We start from the raw sequence: 17,974 nt of genomic DNA, 5'->3' as shown, positions 1-17,974 counted from the left end.
TGTTAATCAGTATAGTAGCTTTTGCATTTGAGAGGGCCTCAAAGACCAATGCAGTGGTGTGTGAATATTGTTCATAAATAAATAAATATATAAATACATATATAAAAATACTGCATCAGTTGTATCCATTTGGATATGAATATTAAAATATACAGATATATCAGATGTTTTATCAGGCTATTAATGTTTTTACATTTAGATACTTGTATGTATGGCAGAAGGCCATATGAATAAGAAAAGATGCTGTATGGGCTTCAGGGTTTTCCTCTTAAAGTCTGGACCATTTAAATACTTTGCTTTAAATAAGAATGTACTACAAACATAATAATCAACACTTTCATCATGAGCAGGAAACAATGTTAATTAGTAATTGTGTCAAATTTTAGTGATCTTTATGTCATGATCATGCCAGGCTCTCCCCACTCATCAGACCATCACACTCACATCAGAGTACTGAACTTGGACTACATTTCTCCTCATCCTCCCTGGAACTCAATCACACACACCTGATACTCATCAGACCTCCTCACACACACACTCACAGTAATGTTTGATACTACAGACCACTTACCTGCTACCTACCTCTCTGATGATCCTGTTTACCTCGATCGCTAATCCTTTTACCTCTTCCAATTCGATCTCCAGTCTTCTTGATCATCTCAAGACCTGCAAGTACTCCAGGCTATTATCCATGTATGCCCTTTTTTGCATTTTCCCCTTGTGTATATGTAATCTTCAGTATCTAAAACAAAAGACTCAACATTATCAATAACACATTCTCAGCGTCTACAATCTCATATTTATTTATTTTTTTACTCTTTTACAATTGTGTTGCTGCAAAGCTGTTAATAAATGCCTGGTTTGAGTTTTACCTGGTGTCTTTTTTTTCTTTTATTTCCATCTGAGATTGAGCACGACAGAATGACCACACCGGCAGGAGCCAATCCTCACGACCTTTTCCAAAAATTACTTGATGTTTACATTGTATCACTTCGTCTGGATTCAGAATCCATCTGGAATCAACGAGGCCCAGTTATTTCCCTGTTAGGTCCCTCATTTCCGCAAAGTGTTTGGAAGACCCGCTGGTGATACCACAGTGAGTCAAAAACTTATAAAGGTTTGTCAAGAAAATGATGATTGCAGCAGTGCTGCAGCTGCAACTCATGACCTATGATAACACCCAGGTGCTAGAGCAGAGGTCTCAAACTGAATTCCTGGAGGGCCGCAGCTCTGCAGAGTTTAGCTCCGACCAGCTCCATCTCACACCTGCTTGGAAGTTTCTAGTAATCCTGAATACCTTGATTAGCTGGATCAAGTGTGTTTGATTAGGATTGGAGCTAAACTGTGCAGAGCTGTGGCCCTCCAGGAATTGAGTTTGAGACCACTGGGCTAGGCTTGAGTTATTCATCCAGCTGTTGATTCATGTTGCCCATCGCATGAGGAGTTGCCAGGAAGGCCAGTCTACCTTGCAGTCACCTCCAACCCTCTGCCAGCCAGCTTTGTCAGCTCCTCAGGAACCAGAGATGGAACTGATGCAAAGAGATGCTTCCCACCTTTTCCACACCAAAAGACATCATCAAGTTATCATCAAATACATTGTTGGTCCACTTCAACTACAAATTGGCAGTCAACACACCAAGAGCATCACACTTCTTGGTGCCACTGGCTTAGCCGTCATAATTCTTTGGTATCCTGGAGCAGTGGGACATCCTCAAGTTGGGCTCTGTTCCTGTTTGTCTCCAGATGTCAGTGTAAAGGGGTGTTATCAGTATGTTCCACTTCAACTGAAAGTCTGCTGGACAAACAATCTGTGGATATTCCAGCCTACTTTCAGACTTTCAGAATGTCTTCTGCCTGAGACAAGCCTCTCAACTACCACCTCATCGACCATGGGACAGTGTCATTGACCTAATTCCAGGTTAACTAGTGCCTAGATCCTGAACAACAAGTTATGGAGGAGTACGTGGCTGAGGCTCTGAAACAAGGCTACATTTGTCCATCAACATGCCCTGCTGCTTCCAAGCTTCTACAATTGTGGCCAAAAATAATGGAGCCTTGCGATCTTGCATTTACTACAGATTTATCAAGCAAAAGCTAAGTTGTAGGTCATGCCGTATAGGTTGGTAAGTGCCCCCTCCATGTTCCAGTGATTTATGAATGAGGTATTCTGGGAGTACCTTAAACATTTCATCCTGTCTATATCAGTGACATAGTACTCCCAGTGTACTTCGTAAATGAGGCAGAACATTGGCACCATGTTCAACTCAATACCACCTTCACCTCAAAGCTGAAAAGTGTGCATTCCACATCTTAGGCTACACCATAAGTGCTGAAGCTATCGAGATGGACATCAAGATGTTTTATCGGGTTTTCAGACTTCAACAGACGCTTTATCAAGAACTACAGCCAATTCATTGCTCCTCTAACATCTCAAGAATAAGCCCAAGTCTCTGTCCTGGTCACCAGAGACCACCCACACCTTCAGCATCCTAAATGAAGCCTTTACAACTGTTCCCTTACATCGTCATCAAGATCCTGAGAAACCATTTACTGTGAAAGTGGATGCCTCAACCTCTGACATGGGGGCTGTCCTCTTGCAGAAGCAGTGGAATCCAGCATTCTATCTATGTGCATACCTTTCAAGGAAACTCACTACCATAGAGCACCGCCATCACCATTCGAGCGCTATAAGCCACACTACCTTTATAAGAGTGGCAGCATTGGCTGAAATGGGGCCGTCATCTGTTCCTAAATCTCACTGAGCACCGCAAACATCTGCGTGAGGCCAAGTGACTAAACCTACCACAGGCTCGGTTCAGTTTCACCATCACCTATCGTCCAGAGTCAAAGAACAATAAAGTGGATGCCCTGTCCAGTCTGTATGCACCTTAGAAAAGCTCTGACAAACCAGAATCCATCCTACCAATGAGCCTAGTAATCAGTCCCATCCAGTGGACCCTGGACAACAGGATTGCTGAGGCCACCGTCACTGAGCCAGCTCTGCCAGACTGCCCTCAACGAGACTTACATGCATACTTCTCATTTTCACCATGTGCTTAATCCCGGGTTATCGTTACTCTAAATATTGCGTTTAACCCCGGATAAAGGCACGTTTCACACATGTAATTTAGAAGCAGAGTTAGCACTTCTTTTTATCCAGCCTTGCAACGGAGCAGTGCAAGAGTGTTATGACTAGATGCTTAATCATGAGACAGCCAATCACATGGATCATATTCACACTTTGGACAGTCAGGTAAAGGAAAACAGTTACTCCCTGTTATCCACCTCATGCAATAACATGCAATAAGTCTCCACTCTGCTTATTTCAATAAATACCTTATGGATTATAACCATCTCTCTGTCTCCCCTGGTGAAAAAAACAGCATATGCTGGTAGGTATATTTTGATGCTGGGATGCTGGTTAGGTATGTTTTGGTGCTGGTTTAAGCTTGTCCTTTGCTGGTTTAAGCTGGTCCTTAGCTGGTTTATGCTGGTCCTTTGCTGGTTAAAGCATAAACCAGCAAAGGACCAGCTTAAACCAGCATCAAAAAATACCTACCAGCATATTTTTTTCACCAGGGTCCAAGTCTGGTGTATTCTGACAGATATAAGAGGTCACTATACTATAAACAAATGGTGTAAGATTTAACTTCAAAAATGTCTCCTCACTGCAAAAATAGCCTTTGTTCAAACCAAACATTTGTTGAGTCAAAAATGACTCACTTCCTGCTGTTTGAGACATCACAATGTAATGTGATGTGATGTGGACTGCCCCACAACACTTGAATGTCCACTTTTACCAAGTTCCTGTAAATGGCTCTTCTGACAATGGCCAATGTGACACACAAGTGTCCTTATATAAAAAAACAAACAAGCAGTTTATACATCTATAAACAACCAGGAAAAACGGACGGTGCCAATATAAGAGATGCAAGCAGTAGCATCACATACAGGAAATTGCAATTTGTTTATTTTAAACAAACAAACAAACAAACAAACAAACAAATAAAAGTATTTGTGTAAACCAAATCAGTAGAGTAACTTCCCTGATACACACAGACACACCTTGTAAGGTACACAGGCTTTTTCTACTGTACAGACTGTATGTTCTATTGCACTTCATCAACTCTACATCTAAACGTACCCATCACAGGAAACTTTCTGCATTTTTACTTTCTCAAAAAAACAAAAAACAAAAAAAAAAAAATAAAAATAAATAAATAAATACATACATACATACATACATACATAATTCTGTATGATTTATAAGCTTTTGTACCCATGGGGACTTCAGTTTAGGTTGCCACCTAGACACGAGTCCCTGAGCCTGTGTGTATTCAGGTTTAAGTCCCCACCAGGATATATAAACCAAACCACACACACACAAGAAAAGAAATCAAGTTTCCTCAAATTTTCAATTAATAATAATAATAATAATAATAATAATAACATAGTTAAACTGATTTCTTTTAAAAATCAACTTCTGGGGCCTGAGTGAGAACGGTTGTTTAACGGAACCATGAGCGGACTCTGGCCGAAGCACGTACATAAGATAACGGCAACCGGAAGTGTTCGTGCTGGAATGTGTTCCGTGTAGGCACAGTGTAAAGATGGAGTGTGTGAATAAAGCGGGACATCTGATGAGTCTGGCAGCTCTACAGCAGTACGATCCCTATATAGTGAAACTGCTGGACGTCGCCGGACAGGTCGCGCTCTATACTTTCAACTCCAAAGCAAACGAATGGGTGAGATCTCAAATGTATTGCCATATCAGCTCGCACATTTCAGTTAGCCTGCAGTTGCTAATAGCAACGCCACCAGTTTATTATCTCCTTTATGGCGTGCGCTGTGTTTTTATGTTTATTACCCACTATATCAATTCACCAGGAACATGCAGAGAGTTATATCAGCCTGCGGGTTTGCTGAAATACCAGTGACCTATATTAGCAGTCAGGATAAACATAACTGTTACCTAGATAAAACAGCAGGTGTTTATAAAGGAGTTGATGGATGATTACAGGCAAACTCGTCATCTGATAATAAACTAATCTGAAAGTCAAATCAATATTACCTTCTGTTTAACAGGAGAGTCTTCTACAAATAAATGTCAGCTTCTACAGGAAAATCACTAAAAAAACTTTTATCATTTACTGGTCTGCACTGTGGGTCTTTGTATTAGTATTGAATATGAAATCTGTTTGAAAACTAACACATCTCTCTCACTTTAGGAAAAGACAGAGATCGAAGGCACATTATTTGTTTATGCCAGGTGAGTGATGACTGAGTGGAGCTGTGAAAACCTACAAAACGTTATATTATTGGTAACACCTTGATCTGTCATGTAGTGGAATGATGAAATGTAAGGATGACTTGTGTTTTTCTGCAGGTCGGCATCTCCCCATCATGGCTTCACAATTATGAACCGTCTGAGTACAGAAAATTTAGTGGAGCCGATCAATAAAGACTTGGAATTCCAGCTCCAGGACCCTTTCTTACTGTACAGGAATGGCAACTGTAAGTGAAGACACTGCTTACTCTAAAGATGTGTGTCTAAAGTCTCTTAGAGAGTTGTCATTTCCTTTATAAAGCCTACCGTATCATATTTGATACACACATTTCTAAGGCCTCCAGATGATCACCGTGATCAAAACTTTGCTGAAAGAACTGTTTATATATATATATTTTAAAATTTCATAATTTTTTTTTTTTTTTTTTTTAGCAAGTCAAAGGTCTTTTAGTATAATTGTACAAATTTGCACCTTCGGGTCATGGTTCACATGTCTTTTTGCTGTGAAATTTTTACTGATTTTAATACAATAAACATAAGAGTAGCTTTTATGTCAGTAGTGTTTCGAGATGTACACTTCCTGGACTGAATCAGCTGAGGTTTCCTTCTTTATCCATATATCATTTAAAAAAAATAATAATACAGATGTTAAAATGTGATCCATCAGATTTTTGAGGAACATTAATTTGGCTGAATAAAATTAATGTTTTTTTATTAATTCTCCTTGAGTATGAGCTCCATATTCTCACTCTGTTATATTATTTGAGTCATAAAAGCCTGATTTATTACTGATACTAAACAAAGAACACAGAATTACATCAGATTTAAGTCAGAATTACGAGATGTGACCTCGCAATTGTGAAAAAAAAGTCAATTGTGAGTTTATATCTCACAATTCTGATTTCTTTTCTCACAATTTCAATATACTGTTCATATTGTCCGGGGGAAAACAAAAGGGAATTGTGAGCTTATGTCCTGCAATTCTGACGTTATAACATGCAATTGCGAGTTTATGTATCCATAATAAACAGTTTCATTAAAATAAATAAACATATAGATTTAAACATCAGGCTTTACAGTGTTTCTTAACAAAAAGTCAAATCAAATGTGCGTATTAATGAAACATGATTTCTGACTATTAAACTAACACATTCGCATCTCTCTGAATCTTGTTGAACGTGAGATGACTGCTGCTTTTACCTGTCAGCCCTGTGTGTCTAATCTGGAGAGACATAGCTACTTTCAACTAGTTTGCATTTTTAACTCTGGTTTATATTATCACACAGTTGAATATATATATATATAGTGCATCCAAATGTATCTGCATGTATAAAGTACATGACCCTGATCTATATAATTTGGATTATTTTTGATCAGTGATAGATGCACATAGAGCAATATTTACTATAAAGCCAGTCTCAAATGCATATCGTTGCAAAATTTAAACTATATTGTTGTCCAGCTCTAATCTACTCAATTTGACTATAAGGCATTGACTGTATTTAAATGTTATAAACGTTAACATCATGATTTGCTGTAAAGCTGCCTTTTGTGTTGGGAAAAAAAAAGTGCTATACAAATAAAAATGACTTTAGATGTTTTACCAAAGTCCAAAATGTTAATGTTCTCCAGTGTGGACGGCAAGCTGAATCTTAGTTTTTTTTTTATTTGCCTGGTATTTTACTGTAACTCTCTGCAATTTAACAATCACTGTTTGTTGAACTCTTTGCTGTAACTGTCCACATGGTCACAGCGCAGAACCTCTACCTGTGTGTGTTGTGCTTAAACATCAGCTTTTCTCTTGCTACAGAGCAGTTTAGCATTATTTGATTGTGTTTCTGTCTGTGTGTCTGTCAGTGGGCATCTACAGTATCTGGTTCTACGATAAGGCCGACTGCCAGCGGATTGCGCAGCTCATGCTACAGTGAGTTTTCATGTTTTAACACTCAACTGCCATCAGTAAAATGTTGGTTGCCAAGTAACTAGCGTGGGCGCTTGTGGCCGGATCCAGCTGTCGTCAGGGCCGTGGCAGATCGGCTGACAGTCACATGTGATGTGGACGGGCGAATGGGCGGTCAACTTACCCTGAAGTCTGCTTATTATGATGTCACTGTGTGACGGGAACAGTCTATCTTGAATGAATAATGAATTTAACTAGATAAGCTTGAATTGCTGCTTGAATTTCAGCTGTTATTCTGTGTTTCTGTGTCTGTGTCTGTGTCTGTGTGTAGGATAGTCAAACAGGAGGCGTTGCGAGTGTCTCCTGACAGAGGCTTGAGTGTCAGGACGAACGGTTGTGTTCAGACCAGACCCACAGATATCCTGGAGCTGCTCAGCAAGGCTAAAGAGGAGTATCAAAGGGTATGATGGGCTATTTCCCTTTTGTTTTATTGTTGTTCACTTTCACAGCAAGATTCCACCTAGACCTGGGGCCAGTTGCATAAACATAGTCACTATGTTAAGACTAGTTTCACCAACTAGCAATAGACAAGCGTCTAATCGGTCTTACTTTTCATATTTGTGTCGGACCAATCTATCTTTTTGTAACCAAGTGTAAAAACGTATGAAGGAAAACATTTTGATGACTAACTTTTTAAGACTAGTCGAAGCAGTTTTTGCAACCGGCACCAGGGTCCATACTGCATCCATGTTGTGAAGGTCTATTATTATTATCATCCACATCATCGTCATCTTTGGCTCATCTTTTCCCAGTATAAAGGGAGTGGTATGTTCAGAAGGCTTCAATAACACACTGAATGACTAAATCAATACAATAGTAATTTAAGAATGTTGCTATTTCACAAATACATGCTATGTGCATTTTCTAAGAATATTACATATTTTTTGTTTCATGGGAATATGAAGTAATGAGTTTGTGTTGGGATGCGCATGTAAATGTACAGCTACAACATTTGTCAAAATTGTAAAAACCCAATTTTTGCACACAAATATGTAAATGTTCAGACCATGCTGCCAAGTTAAGACTACAGCCCTTGATTGTGTTATTTTTTTCTATTAAATATTGCTCTTTCATAGTATCGTACTTTTTTTTTTTTTTTTTTTAGTTGAGCGTAACCGCAGGTAAATCATGTACTCGTTACCATGGTAAAATGTAACTATACAACTTAATTTAGCCAAAACACACACAATATTTTTGTATTCAAATTGTAAATGAGTAAGCAGGAAGTAAGCAAAGGGCACTGCCTTTATGATCACTAAAGCTGTCAGTCACTTCAATTCAAGCTCACTGATTTCTGCAGTCTTGCGAAAACCCTTGTTATAATCAAATAATAATACTAATAAAAAAATCAATCAATCAATAATCAAATAACCAAATCAAAAATGGGTTGTATGTAGTAAATCTCATATTTACGTTGTGTTGAAAGCATTTGTGAGCGTGCAGAACTGAACGAAGTGTGTTCATTCAGTGTTTTGGTCAGTGTTGATCAGTAAGAGTACATGCCTCTTATTGGCCATTGCATTCACATGCTCAACTGACATGTCTGTGATTGGCTACATGCTGAAATCAAAATCCACACAACTCTAAATGGGAGGGTTCGAAAGCAGTTGCCTCTCAGAGGATTTTTTTCTTTTAATTTCAGTATAGACTATTCAAATAATTTTTATTATGACAGGAATAAGAAAAAAAAATAATAGTATGAGTAAGTTTCATAATTTGATAATGTTTTCAACTTTTAGAAATATTTGTTGGAGTAATGCTCAAGTTAACCAAAGAGTTCATGTTTAATGCTTTGCCTTATTGTAACATTTAAGGAGGCACAAGTGGACATTTAATGTGGTAATAAACATTGAATAATGGTTGGAATAACAGATAAGGCTTGTATTTTGTGTGTTTATAGAGTCAGTCAGTTGAGAGAGATGAGGTGAGCTCTGAAGCTGTGTCACAGGAGAAGAGAGAGGACATCACAGCAGCTCAACATGAGAAGGTGCAGCTAATCACACTCAGTAACACCCTAAGAGCACTTCTACAAGATTTGTGAAAACTATTTTTGCTCTTCTATTATAGTCAATACTAAGCATCTCAAACCAGTTGCAACAAAGCCCTTAAGTTAAACCCAAAGTTATAAGGTTAAGCATAGTACTGTAGATTGTCAAGTGTTTTCCCACTTGCTAAACTCACTTCTAAAGTCATAAATCAATAGCTGATTTTGTGCTAATTTACAAAAGATGAAATACCAAAGTGCATTCTTATCAAAATAAAGTACTATTAAAATGAAAGTATATTTTAAAGCAATGTGTATTGTCAAAAGCAGTTTAGGGGTGAGGTCAAATATAGTGTAGTTTATAACTGTTTATCACTGTGAAGCTGCTTTGACACAATCTGTACTGTTTGAGTCGCTATAGAAAGATGACCTGACTGTCCCAGTAGTGTATTGTGAAGGGTCCAATATGTTAGTCAGGCAGTGAATGAAATATAAGGGTAATGCTTAATCCTTGCCAGAAAGGCGTTACTGAAAATATTATTAATTTTGTAACTTTGCTGCTGGCAGAACGGGAGCTTGATTTGCAACACATGTTTTGTGACGTCACTGTGTGTGAGAAGGTTGAGTCTAGGAACACCTAACACAAATATGATTGACCTGTGAATAAATTCTGTGTGAAATGCATCTGTTTGTGTTTCCTCTCCACAGTCAGGTCACTCAGTAGTGAAGCAGATCACAGTGGAAGAGCTTTTTGGCAGCTCTTTGCCCAAAGAACCGTCCCAGTCAACAAGCTCCACTGTGGGAGAAAGCATGCGTGGGTCTGCGTTTGCCCCTCCGCCTCACTCGGTTGAGCCTCTCCTCGCTCCTCGTATCTCAGCTGACCCGGGAGGCCCAGCGTTGGTCTCTCTCTTTCAGGGTTGTGGCAACCGAGAGCCACGACCGGCTGCTTCAAGTACGGAGGAGAGTGGGAGCAGGTCCGCCAGTCAGCCTGTACGTCGTGGTTCGGCTGGTCCACTTACTCCTGCGTATATAAATCCTCTCACAGATGCTCATGGGATGCCTGTGTCACTGCCCGGGTTCATGCCCAGCCCACTAGTCACCCCACAGAGCTTCAGAGAATCTGCCTGTAAAGTTTCAGGGCCCTTTACTGGAAAGGCTGCGTTGTCGGCACAGGTGAATACTCCAAGCAGTGTTTTCACGGTATGTGTTTTTGTGTTTTTGTTTTTTTAAGTGCAGAAATGACTGTTAAAATGACACAGTCTCTTCTGCAGTATATTTCTTCTAAGACATGAACGGTTAACAAAAATAACTTTTCATAAGAATGCCACATTTGCATGCTACACACGCACTGATTACATGGATTTGAAAAATGTATAAAAATTATAAGTTTAATTAAGTTTAAGTTGAATAAAGTTTAAGTGTTTTTTTTTTTTTTGAAGAACCAATTGACAGACTATGCTGGCAATGTTATAAAATTTTTTTTAGCAGCTGTCAGTTTTGGGCTAAAGTTGTTTTTTTGGTTTTTCTGGAGTAGTATTGTTACTCCATTAAATGTAGCTTTACATTATTTACATTTTATGGAGCGTAATGTGCTGTATTACTGTTGTGCTACTTTTTCAAACTTCAGCTGGCTGTGGCTCTTTCTTTCAGACAAATATAGCATTTTGCAGGGTTTGCTCTTTTTGTATTTGTACATTTGTATTAATTAACATTATTGCACGTTTGCGTAATATTCTTTTTGTATTTCACTGCCATTTTAACACGCGTTATGGAAAGCACAGAAAGCATAATATTTAAAATAGAGCTTAGAAATGTAAGATATTATCCTCTCTTTGACAGAGTAAAGAGGTGAATGCGTTTACACAGTCCTCAACTCTGGTCAAACCCATTCCAGTAAGTGCACTCTTGAAAGCATTGTCAGGTTTGATGTATTGTTTGCTAGCAGTATGTTGACATGGCCATTTTGATTGATCTCTCTCTGTCATGTGAAGGCGGGGCCAGTTGTCCAGGGGGAGGAGTCTTCACTGCTGTTGTCTCCTAGTGTGTTCCAGCATTCCGTCACAAAGACAACCGAGCCACTGAAGAACCCCACCTCCCCGACATCGCCCACCGCCCCCTTTCCCACAGCAGACCTGCCCTCTTCACTGTACAGTCGCACACACCTTAAAGATACGCTCATTCATCTCATAAAGGTACAGATTTATACAAACCAACAGTGAAGAAAGACTTTTCCATCAAATTATTTTTGTCTTTAATTGTCTGCCTATATTTGTTTGCAGAATGATGCCCATTTCCTCAGTGCAATCCATGAGGCCTACATACAGAGCATCTCTAAAGGCCTCAATAACATCAAGTTATAGCCACAAACTGGAAAAAAAAACATGGCATCCAGCGGGAGCCGTCTCAGATTCAGCCTGAAGCTTGACCACATCCATGTAAATTGACACTGCTGACGACACACCTGATGGCTGTTGGGCCGATGTCTCACTCCCAGTGCCGCCCGTATGAGCAGCAGTTTCCCAATTCCTGGGCCCTCTCGCTGAGCTTTCCCACTTGAATCCTAATTTACGTCCATCTGCCAGTCTAATTTTTTCCAGTCATTTTCTGTCTATGACTCCCAGCGCAATTATGTACAATTATGTTAAGGGACTTGTGCAATACGAAGCATTACTTCTTTGGAGAATTGCTTTTCATTTCTGGTCCTGCCTTAGACGTACGGATATGATCCAGTACCCCAGTCTCAATAGTGTTTTACTGTTAACCCAGTATCGTGGTTTGCAGCATTGGGATTCTCTATGACTTCCCAGCAAAGATGGATTTGGAGTAAGATGTGCACTTATTTCCTCTTTTCTTACAAACTTAGTTGTATAATTTGGCCATAAAATGAATAAAGGTTAGTAGAGTTAAACATGTTTTCACTTGATACCACAGTTGAACCATTGTGTGCAGATGGCATCAGTGTACAGTTATGGTGCCATGTATTGCTTTTTAAAGTTGCAGACAGATTGAAATATGAAATAGTTTATTTAAAGTGAGATGCATCAAATCAACATTTCAGTGTATCTGAACTAAAGTGTCTTGCATATCAGCTAAATTAAGACGTCTTTCTGCTGGTAGTTGTTCTCTGTATCAACAGCAGAAGTAGTAGATAAGTTTAACAGAAGCCACAATTGGTGAATTTAATCATTTAAAGTAGAATGATGTTTTTTTTCTGCTTGCACTACTAACTGGTTCACGGTGTTTGTTTGACAGGAATAGTATTTAAATTCACACAAGGTTAATGTACTTATTGTTTGTTTACACTTTTAAAAAGCTGTCTTGAAAGGGAATTTCATTCAGGGGTTTTTTGTACAGTTTGTTTTATCATGGAGTATTTTAAAACCTCACCACAAATTAATGTAGTGATTCAGCGTTGCGGCAGCTGCAAGGCTGCGTGCATAAAGAGGAACTCTCAAATGCGTCGGGATGCTCTGTTACAATGGTTTGTCTTGAGTTCATGTGCAAATAAACTATTGCCATAATTCAGATTGTTGTTTGCATTGTATTGTAGTCAAACTTCAACAAAGCAACTCTGCTGTATATTTGTACATTTACGTTTTATATTTTTTGCCTCTAATAACCATTTTTAATACGTTTAAATCAATTTTTCAAATTGTGTGTGCCCAAATTGTCACTTTGATTTAAATACTAATGTTGAGAGCTGAGTTGTGTTAGTAAAAGCTTTCCTTACCAGATAAAACAATGCTATAATAGTTTCAGTGCTGATACTTTGAGTGTTTATGGTAGTCACTTCTGAAATAAAATGTCTCTGCCAGAACATTACAGTGACCGTGGCACCTGTCAGGGTTGGGATTTATTTAGCAGCAACTAAACAATGGAAATTAGAAAAATGGGCAAGCAAAAAAAAAATAATAATAAAAAAAAATCGGAGTGATTTTGGTAAGGGTCAAATAGTGATGACTGGGTCAGAGCATCTCCAAAATGGCAAATGTTGTGGGGTGTTCCCGATATGCAGGGCCATCCTCTGCAGTGAATGGGTGCCATCAGAATGAGAGTCCAAACAGCTCACAATAATCAATCCATTAAGTAAACCACACCACTCCAGTCCATCAATTAACAATTAATGTCTTGTGAAGTGTGAAGCTGTGTTTTTGTAAGAAACAAAACAAATCCATCAAGATCAACTTAAAATCATTGCTTCTGACTAAAATACAAGTCCATAATAATGCTTCTTCCAATAAAATACTGTTTTCTCTCACATCAAAATCCAGCCAAATATTTGTTTAGAACTGCTTTGGACTGTTTTAGCTTGTAAACAGTGTTTGATCTATGTATATTTCTCTCCTGATTCAGACCAGATGACTTTTTTTTTTTTTTTTTATTGGAGAAAGCAAAACCATGGATAAAGGTCTTGTATTTTAGCCAGGAGCAACAGTTTCAGGTTAAAAACATCTTAATGATGGATGTTTCTTACAAACACACAGCTTAAGTTGTTAATTAACACCCATTGGTGTGGTTTACTGTGATGTTTTTACCAGCTCTTTGGACTCCTGCCGGCACCCATTCACTGCAGAGGATCTGTTAGAGAACAAGTGATGGAATGCTACATTTCTACAAATCTGATCATGAAACAAACTCATCTACGGATGGTCTGGAAGTGTGTAAACTGTCAGAAAATTGAATTTTTTTGATGAACTATTCCTTTAAATACAGAAAGGATAGTCAATATAATAAACAGAAAGAGGATACAATTATTAGACACCTCAACGTAGGGCATTCAGGTCTTAATCTTTCACTGTTCTAAATGGGAAAACATGAAATAGGACAATGCTTGTATTTCAGCCAAACAGAGAGTCACTCTACAGCACATGAAAATGAAAGACTAATTTGAAAGACTCGAAAGAAAAGCTACTTATCATGGGTGTAATAACAACACAATACAAAATCTTCTTAAAACCGGTGCAGAACAAGGTTAAACAGGATTAAAAGGATTTATAACAGGATTTAAGTTTCAAATATTATTATTTGCCCCCTTCTAGTTTCGGCGCTCCCCGCACTATCCAGATGGTGGCAGTAATGCGCCTGACCGCCATTAAACCTGTAGAAGAAGAATACAAAGCAGTTGTTGCATGAGTTGTGACGATTGCAGAAATATGGCAAAGCGGTGTGTTTTCGGTTGTTTGCCTAACAAAACCCTTTTCAGTATCCCACGACTACCTTGGCTACGGTCGCGTTGGCTTGAATTTTTGCACTTTGAAGAGGAAGGCTTAACGGTAAATTCGCGGCTCTGTTCGAGGCATTTCACGCCCGAGTGTTTCCAGAATTTAACCCAGCACGAAATGGGATTTGCCAAAGTGTTGTATCTGAAGAATACCGCTGTTCCGTCGGTGTACACCGTCGGTGCACCACAAAGTACGAAGGTAGCTGCATCTAGAGAGCTTGCTTGTCATAGCAAAGCATGCCACACTTGTTTTAGAGTTTGCTGATTTGTCGCGTCTGTCCGACAGCCTCTGACACGGGATGTGGGCTGCCAGTGTACCGCCCCAATTTCAAAAAAGAGCATCTCGGTTCAAGCGTCATTCCCAATCCCTAAACCGAAACGACGAAGTAAAGGTGAAGTTTAGGTTGTTGGTAGCGTTTAGGTTTAGCGCATTATTCAACCAATTTCCCTCCTTTGTTCATGTTCAAACAGCTATTCAAGTGAAGTGCTCAGGGCATCCTGTCATCTCGTCCTCTGAGAATGACAGTCTACAAACACCGGAGCTCATAACAGCACCGATAAAACGGCCGCGAATGGAAGAAAACAGAGATGAGCTCAACGACAGATCCTTGTTGACCCTCAAAGAGCCAAATGATTTCACATATGAGCCTGATCTCACAGAAGACGATGAAAAGTAAGTCATTCTCTGTGGTAGTCAGTAAGATCTGTTTTTTTTCCCTTTCTTATCCTGTGGCAATGTCAAGGTGCAAAGGCCGCGGTTTTCCTGTGGAACTGGGCTGTTTTAAACTGTTGTCGCGGGTTAACTGTTTACATTTTGCATAAATTGTGTTTGACTTAAGTATTTTTATTGTACCACTGATAAAACGGTAAGTGACCCTTGAGCTGTGTTTATGATCACTACAATATATTGCTTTTCAGCAGTGGCTGTGAGACGTGTATGTTCGGCACTGGAATGGCATATTCTGACTTTTGTTACACAGATCTGGCAACCCAGTGGAGGTCTGCCTAGTGTTTGAGAAGGGTAGAAGGGAATAACTGCAGCCTGGAGATCTCCAAAAGGGGGGCAGGAACTCCAAAATAGGGCTTCCTCCCTTTGACAGGCACATGACACGAATGCGCAATCTTTTCACCCAATCCACTTCAGCGCAGACTCCGCCCACAGCTGATTCTAAAGGTTTTATTGGTTGTCAGTCACAGTTTCCTACACTATGCTACACAAATGCTAATCCCTAAACCTACCCCACCCCTGACCCTAACCTTAACCAGTGAAAGTGACTGCACGGTGGGATTGGCGCTGCATAGACAAACAGTTAATAAGATTTTGTGATATGAGATCACCGGGCCATTCCATAACTCCCCAACCGGACCTCACCGGACAATGGGACCTTGTTAGTTACATCCAGCGTCACTACCTCCTCCTACCCTGCGAATTTCAAGAACCCGTTGCTTAAAACAAAGCGATAGAGTAAAACTTTTCCGCTGCGCTAGGACGGCTCGTGGATATTTCCCATTTATATCATTAAGCAGAGGTTCAAACTCCAGTCCGAACACGACTGGCCATGAGCTTTGGGCTCTGCTCTCTCTGAGCATATATTATTTTATATATATTATTTTAGATTAACTAGAAACAATGTTTCATTTATAAAGTTTTATTTTGAAATGTAAGTCAATAACAACTGGCTGAAGCCAGAGCCAATAGTGAAAGTCTTTGTGTGACGAGACCCCGCCCCATTTTGGAGATCTCCGTTCTGCAGTTATATATACTTGGAGAGTTTTGAGACAAACCAAAGCAGTCTGAAAAGCCTGTATGCTTGGGCGTGATATAAGGGATTTTGAATAAAGACTTTTTGTTATTGCTTATGTGTATTTTCCAAATATATTTATTTACTTATTTACTTTTTGCATTAGATATTGCGCCAAACATGGAAGTCACACAGTGATAAATATGAGCGACAATAGGGTGTTGGACATTAAATTAGAAAATTGATGCTCTTGACAAAGAGCGGTTTGAGGAGAGACTCCATACTGGACCAAAAGCATCATAAACCTCCTCTACTGGTGCACATTCTTCAAGATGAGAAGAAGCTGTTGCAAGGTGGAGGTCCATTGAATTGCCAGTCATGTGGAAGGTGTTCATCACAACAAGCGGCACATTGTCTGACTGCATCCTCACACCTGTAGAGGAGCGAATGTGGCTGAAACCAGGTAAGGTTCTTTGGATTTCACAAGTAAAATTATTTTTCTTTTTACAGTGAACAGTACATTAAACTTTTATTTTTAGTTTTTTAAACATGTACAACTGTGTGACTTATATGATTGCCCAATGGTCAAAATGATGTAATTTTTGTAAGCAACTTCCTTGATCAGAATTAACAATGTCTGTTTATAAGTAAAGCATGGTGTAATACATTACGTGATCTTAAGTAGATTATAAAAACACAAGATTACTCATTTCATTAGTTTACACACCATATTCTTTTGCTCATTGCAGATTATGTTGATGTGCGGCTGAGGCTGCTTTTGGCAAAGAGCTTCGTCACCCCTGGACTATTCCAGGAACATCTAAATGAGGGTCCCTAACCGTCTATGTGATGCTTATTGGAGACCTGGCACGAAGACATCTGCTGCCTTTTTTTTTTACCCTTACATTATAAGGACATGCAGCTGTGCCTGTAAATGTGTGTCTGAGTGAGAGAAAAAAAAAAGTGTGTAATGAAATTGTTGTTATAATTGTGGCAATGAAATCTGTTGCACAATGCGAAATGTTTTTGTACTTGTGCTTTGTTCTTCTGATGGTAATGCAGCTCTGGTCTTCTTCAATATGCTTGTTATCCCAAGTAGCCCCAGCAACATCTAACAAGAGACCTGTAAGGCTGTGACAGTATTGTTTAGAGAACCAGGTTAGAGAAAAAATGTAATCTGCTGATGTAAAAAAAAAAAAAAAAAGTGGTTTCAGGGTCCAAGCCTCAACTCGTTTCACTTGAGAATACCATCTCAACAGCCGTTTATGAGTCCTGTTTATTCATATTACACATAGATAAACATTTAAAAACATACAGCGTACGCTACAGTCTCTGTACTCACAGCATGATATGGTGCCCCGATTTTGAACTTCCAAAATGCAGTTTAAATGTGGTTGTAAATGATCCCAGCTGAGGAAGAAGGGTCTTATCTGGCGACACGATTGGTTATTTTCATAAAAATAATACAATTTATATACTTTTTAATATCAAACGCTCGTCTTGTCTTACTCTGCCTGGACTGTTTTTGTTCCGGTTCATGACAGTTAGGGTATGTCGAAAAACGCCCATCACATGTTCTCCCATGTTCTCCCTCAACTTCATCTTATTTCGTCTTGTTTTACCTTTTTTGTTAAGGGTTTTTGATCTTTTTGCATGTTCACTTTGCAAACACTGTGTCGGTACTTTTGCAGCGATGTAGGATGATTCTGAAATGATTTTTGAAGTTGAGGGAGAAAATACGATTGGAGTTTTTCGACATACCCTAACTGTCTTGAGTCAG

General features: G+C 39.1%; 1 protein-coding gene and 1 long non-coding RNA gene across 4 annotated transcripts; both read left to right on the top strand.

The window, feature by feature from the left end:
• The first annotated feature begins 4,569 nt into the window (after positions 1–4,569).
• On the top strand, positions 4,570–12,756 carry dcp1a (decapping mRNA 1A). Of its 2 annotated transcripts, none has more exons than XM_051118095.1 (10): positions 4,570–4,745; positions 5,229–5,269; positions 5,387–5,514; positions 7,145–7,211; positions 7,519–7,648; positions 9,148–9,234; positions 9,940–10,404; positions 11,071–11,124; positions 11,223–11,423; positions 11,511–12,756. In XM_051118095.1, exons 1-10 carry the CDS (start codon positions 4,611–4,613, stop codon positions 11,589–11,591), a joined length of 1,389 nt encoding a protein of 462 aa, XP_050974052.1. In that variant the 5' UTR covers positions 4,570–4,610; the 3' UTR covers positions 11,592–12,756. The 2 variants fall into 2 exon arrangements, with proteins under 2 accessions (XP_050974052.1, XP_050974049.1); XM_051118092.1 differs by having other exon boundaries at positions 9,940–10,431.
• Positions 12,757–14,343: 1,587 nt separating this feature from the next.
• Positions 14,344–17,405, top strand: LOC127169453 (uncharacterized). Of its 2 annotated transcripts, XR_007828248.1 has the most exons (5): positions 14,344–14,651; positions 14,739–14,844; positions 14,924–15,125; positions 16,361–16,657; positions 16,944–17,405. It is a non-coding gene; the product is annotated as an uncharacterized LOC127169453 (long non-coding RNA). The 2 variants fall into 2 exon arrangements; XR_007828247.1 differs by having other exon boundaries at positions 14,739–15,125.
• The last annotated feature ends 569 nt before the right edge of the window (positions 17,406–17,974 follow it).

The sequence above is a fragment of the Labeo rohita genome, chromosome 8 (assembly GCF_022985175.1).
Source record: "Labeo rohita strain BAU-BD-2019 chromosome 8, IGBB_LRoh.1.0, whole genome shotgun sequence".
Lineage (NCBI taxonomy): Eukaryota > Metazoa > Chordata > Actinopteri > Cypriniformes > Cyprinidae > Labeo > Labeo rohita.
The sequence above is the reverse complement of the archived record's forward strand: the minus strand, read 5'-3'. Positions and strand labels throughout refer to the sequence as shown.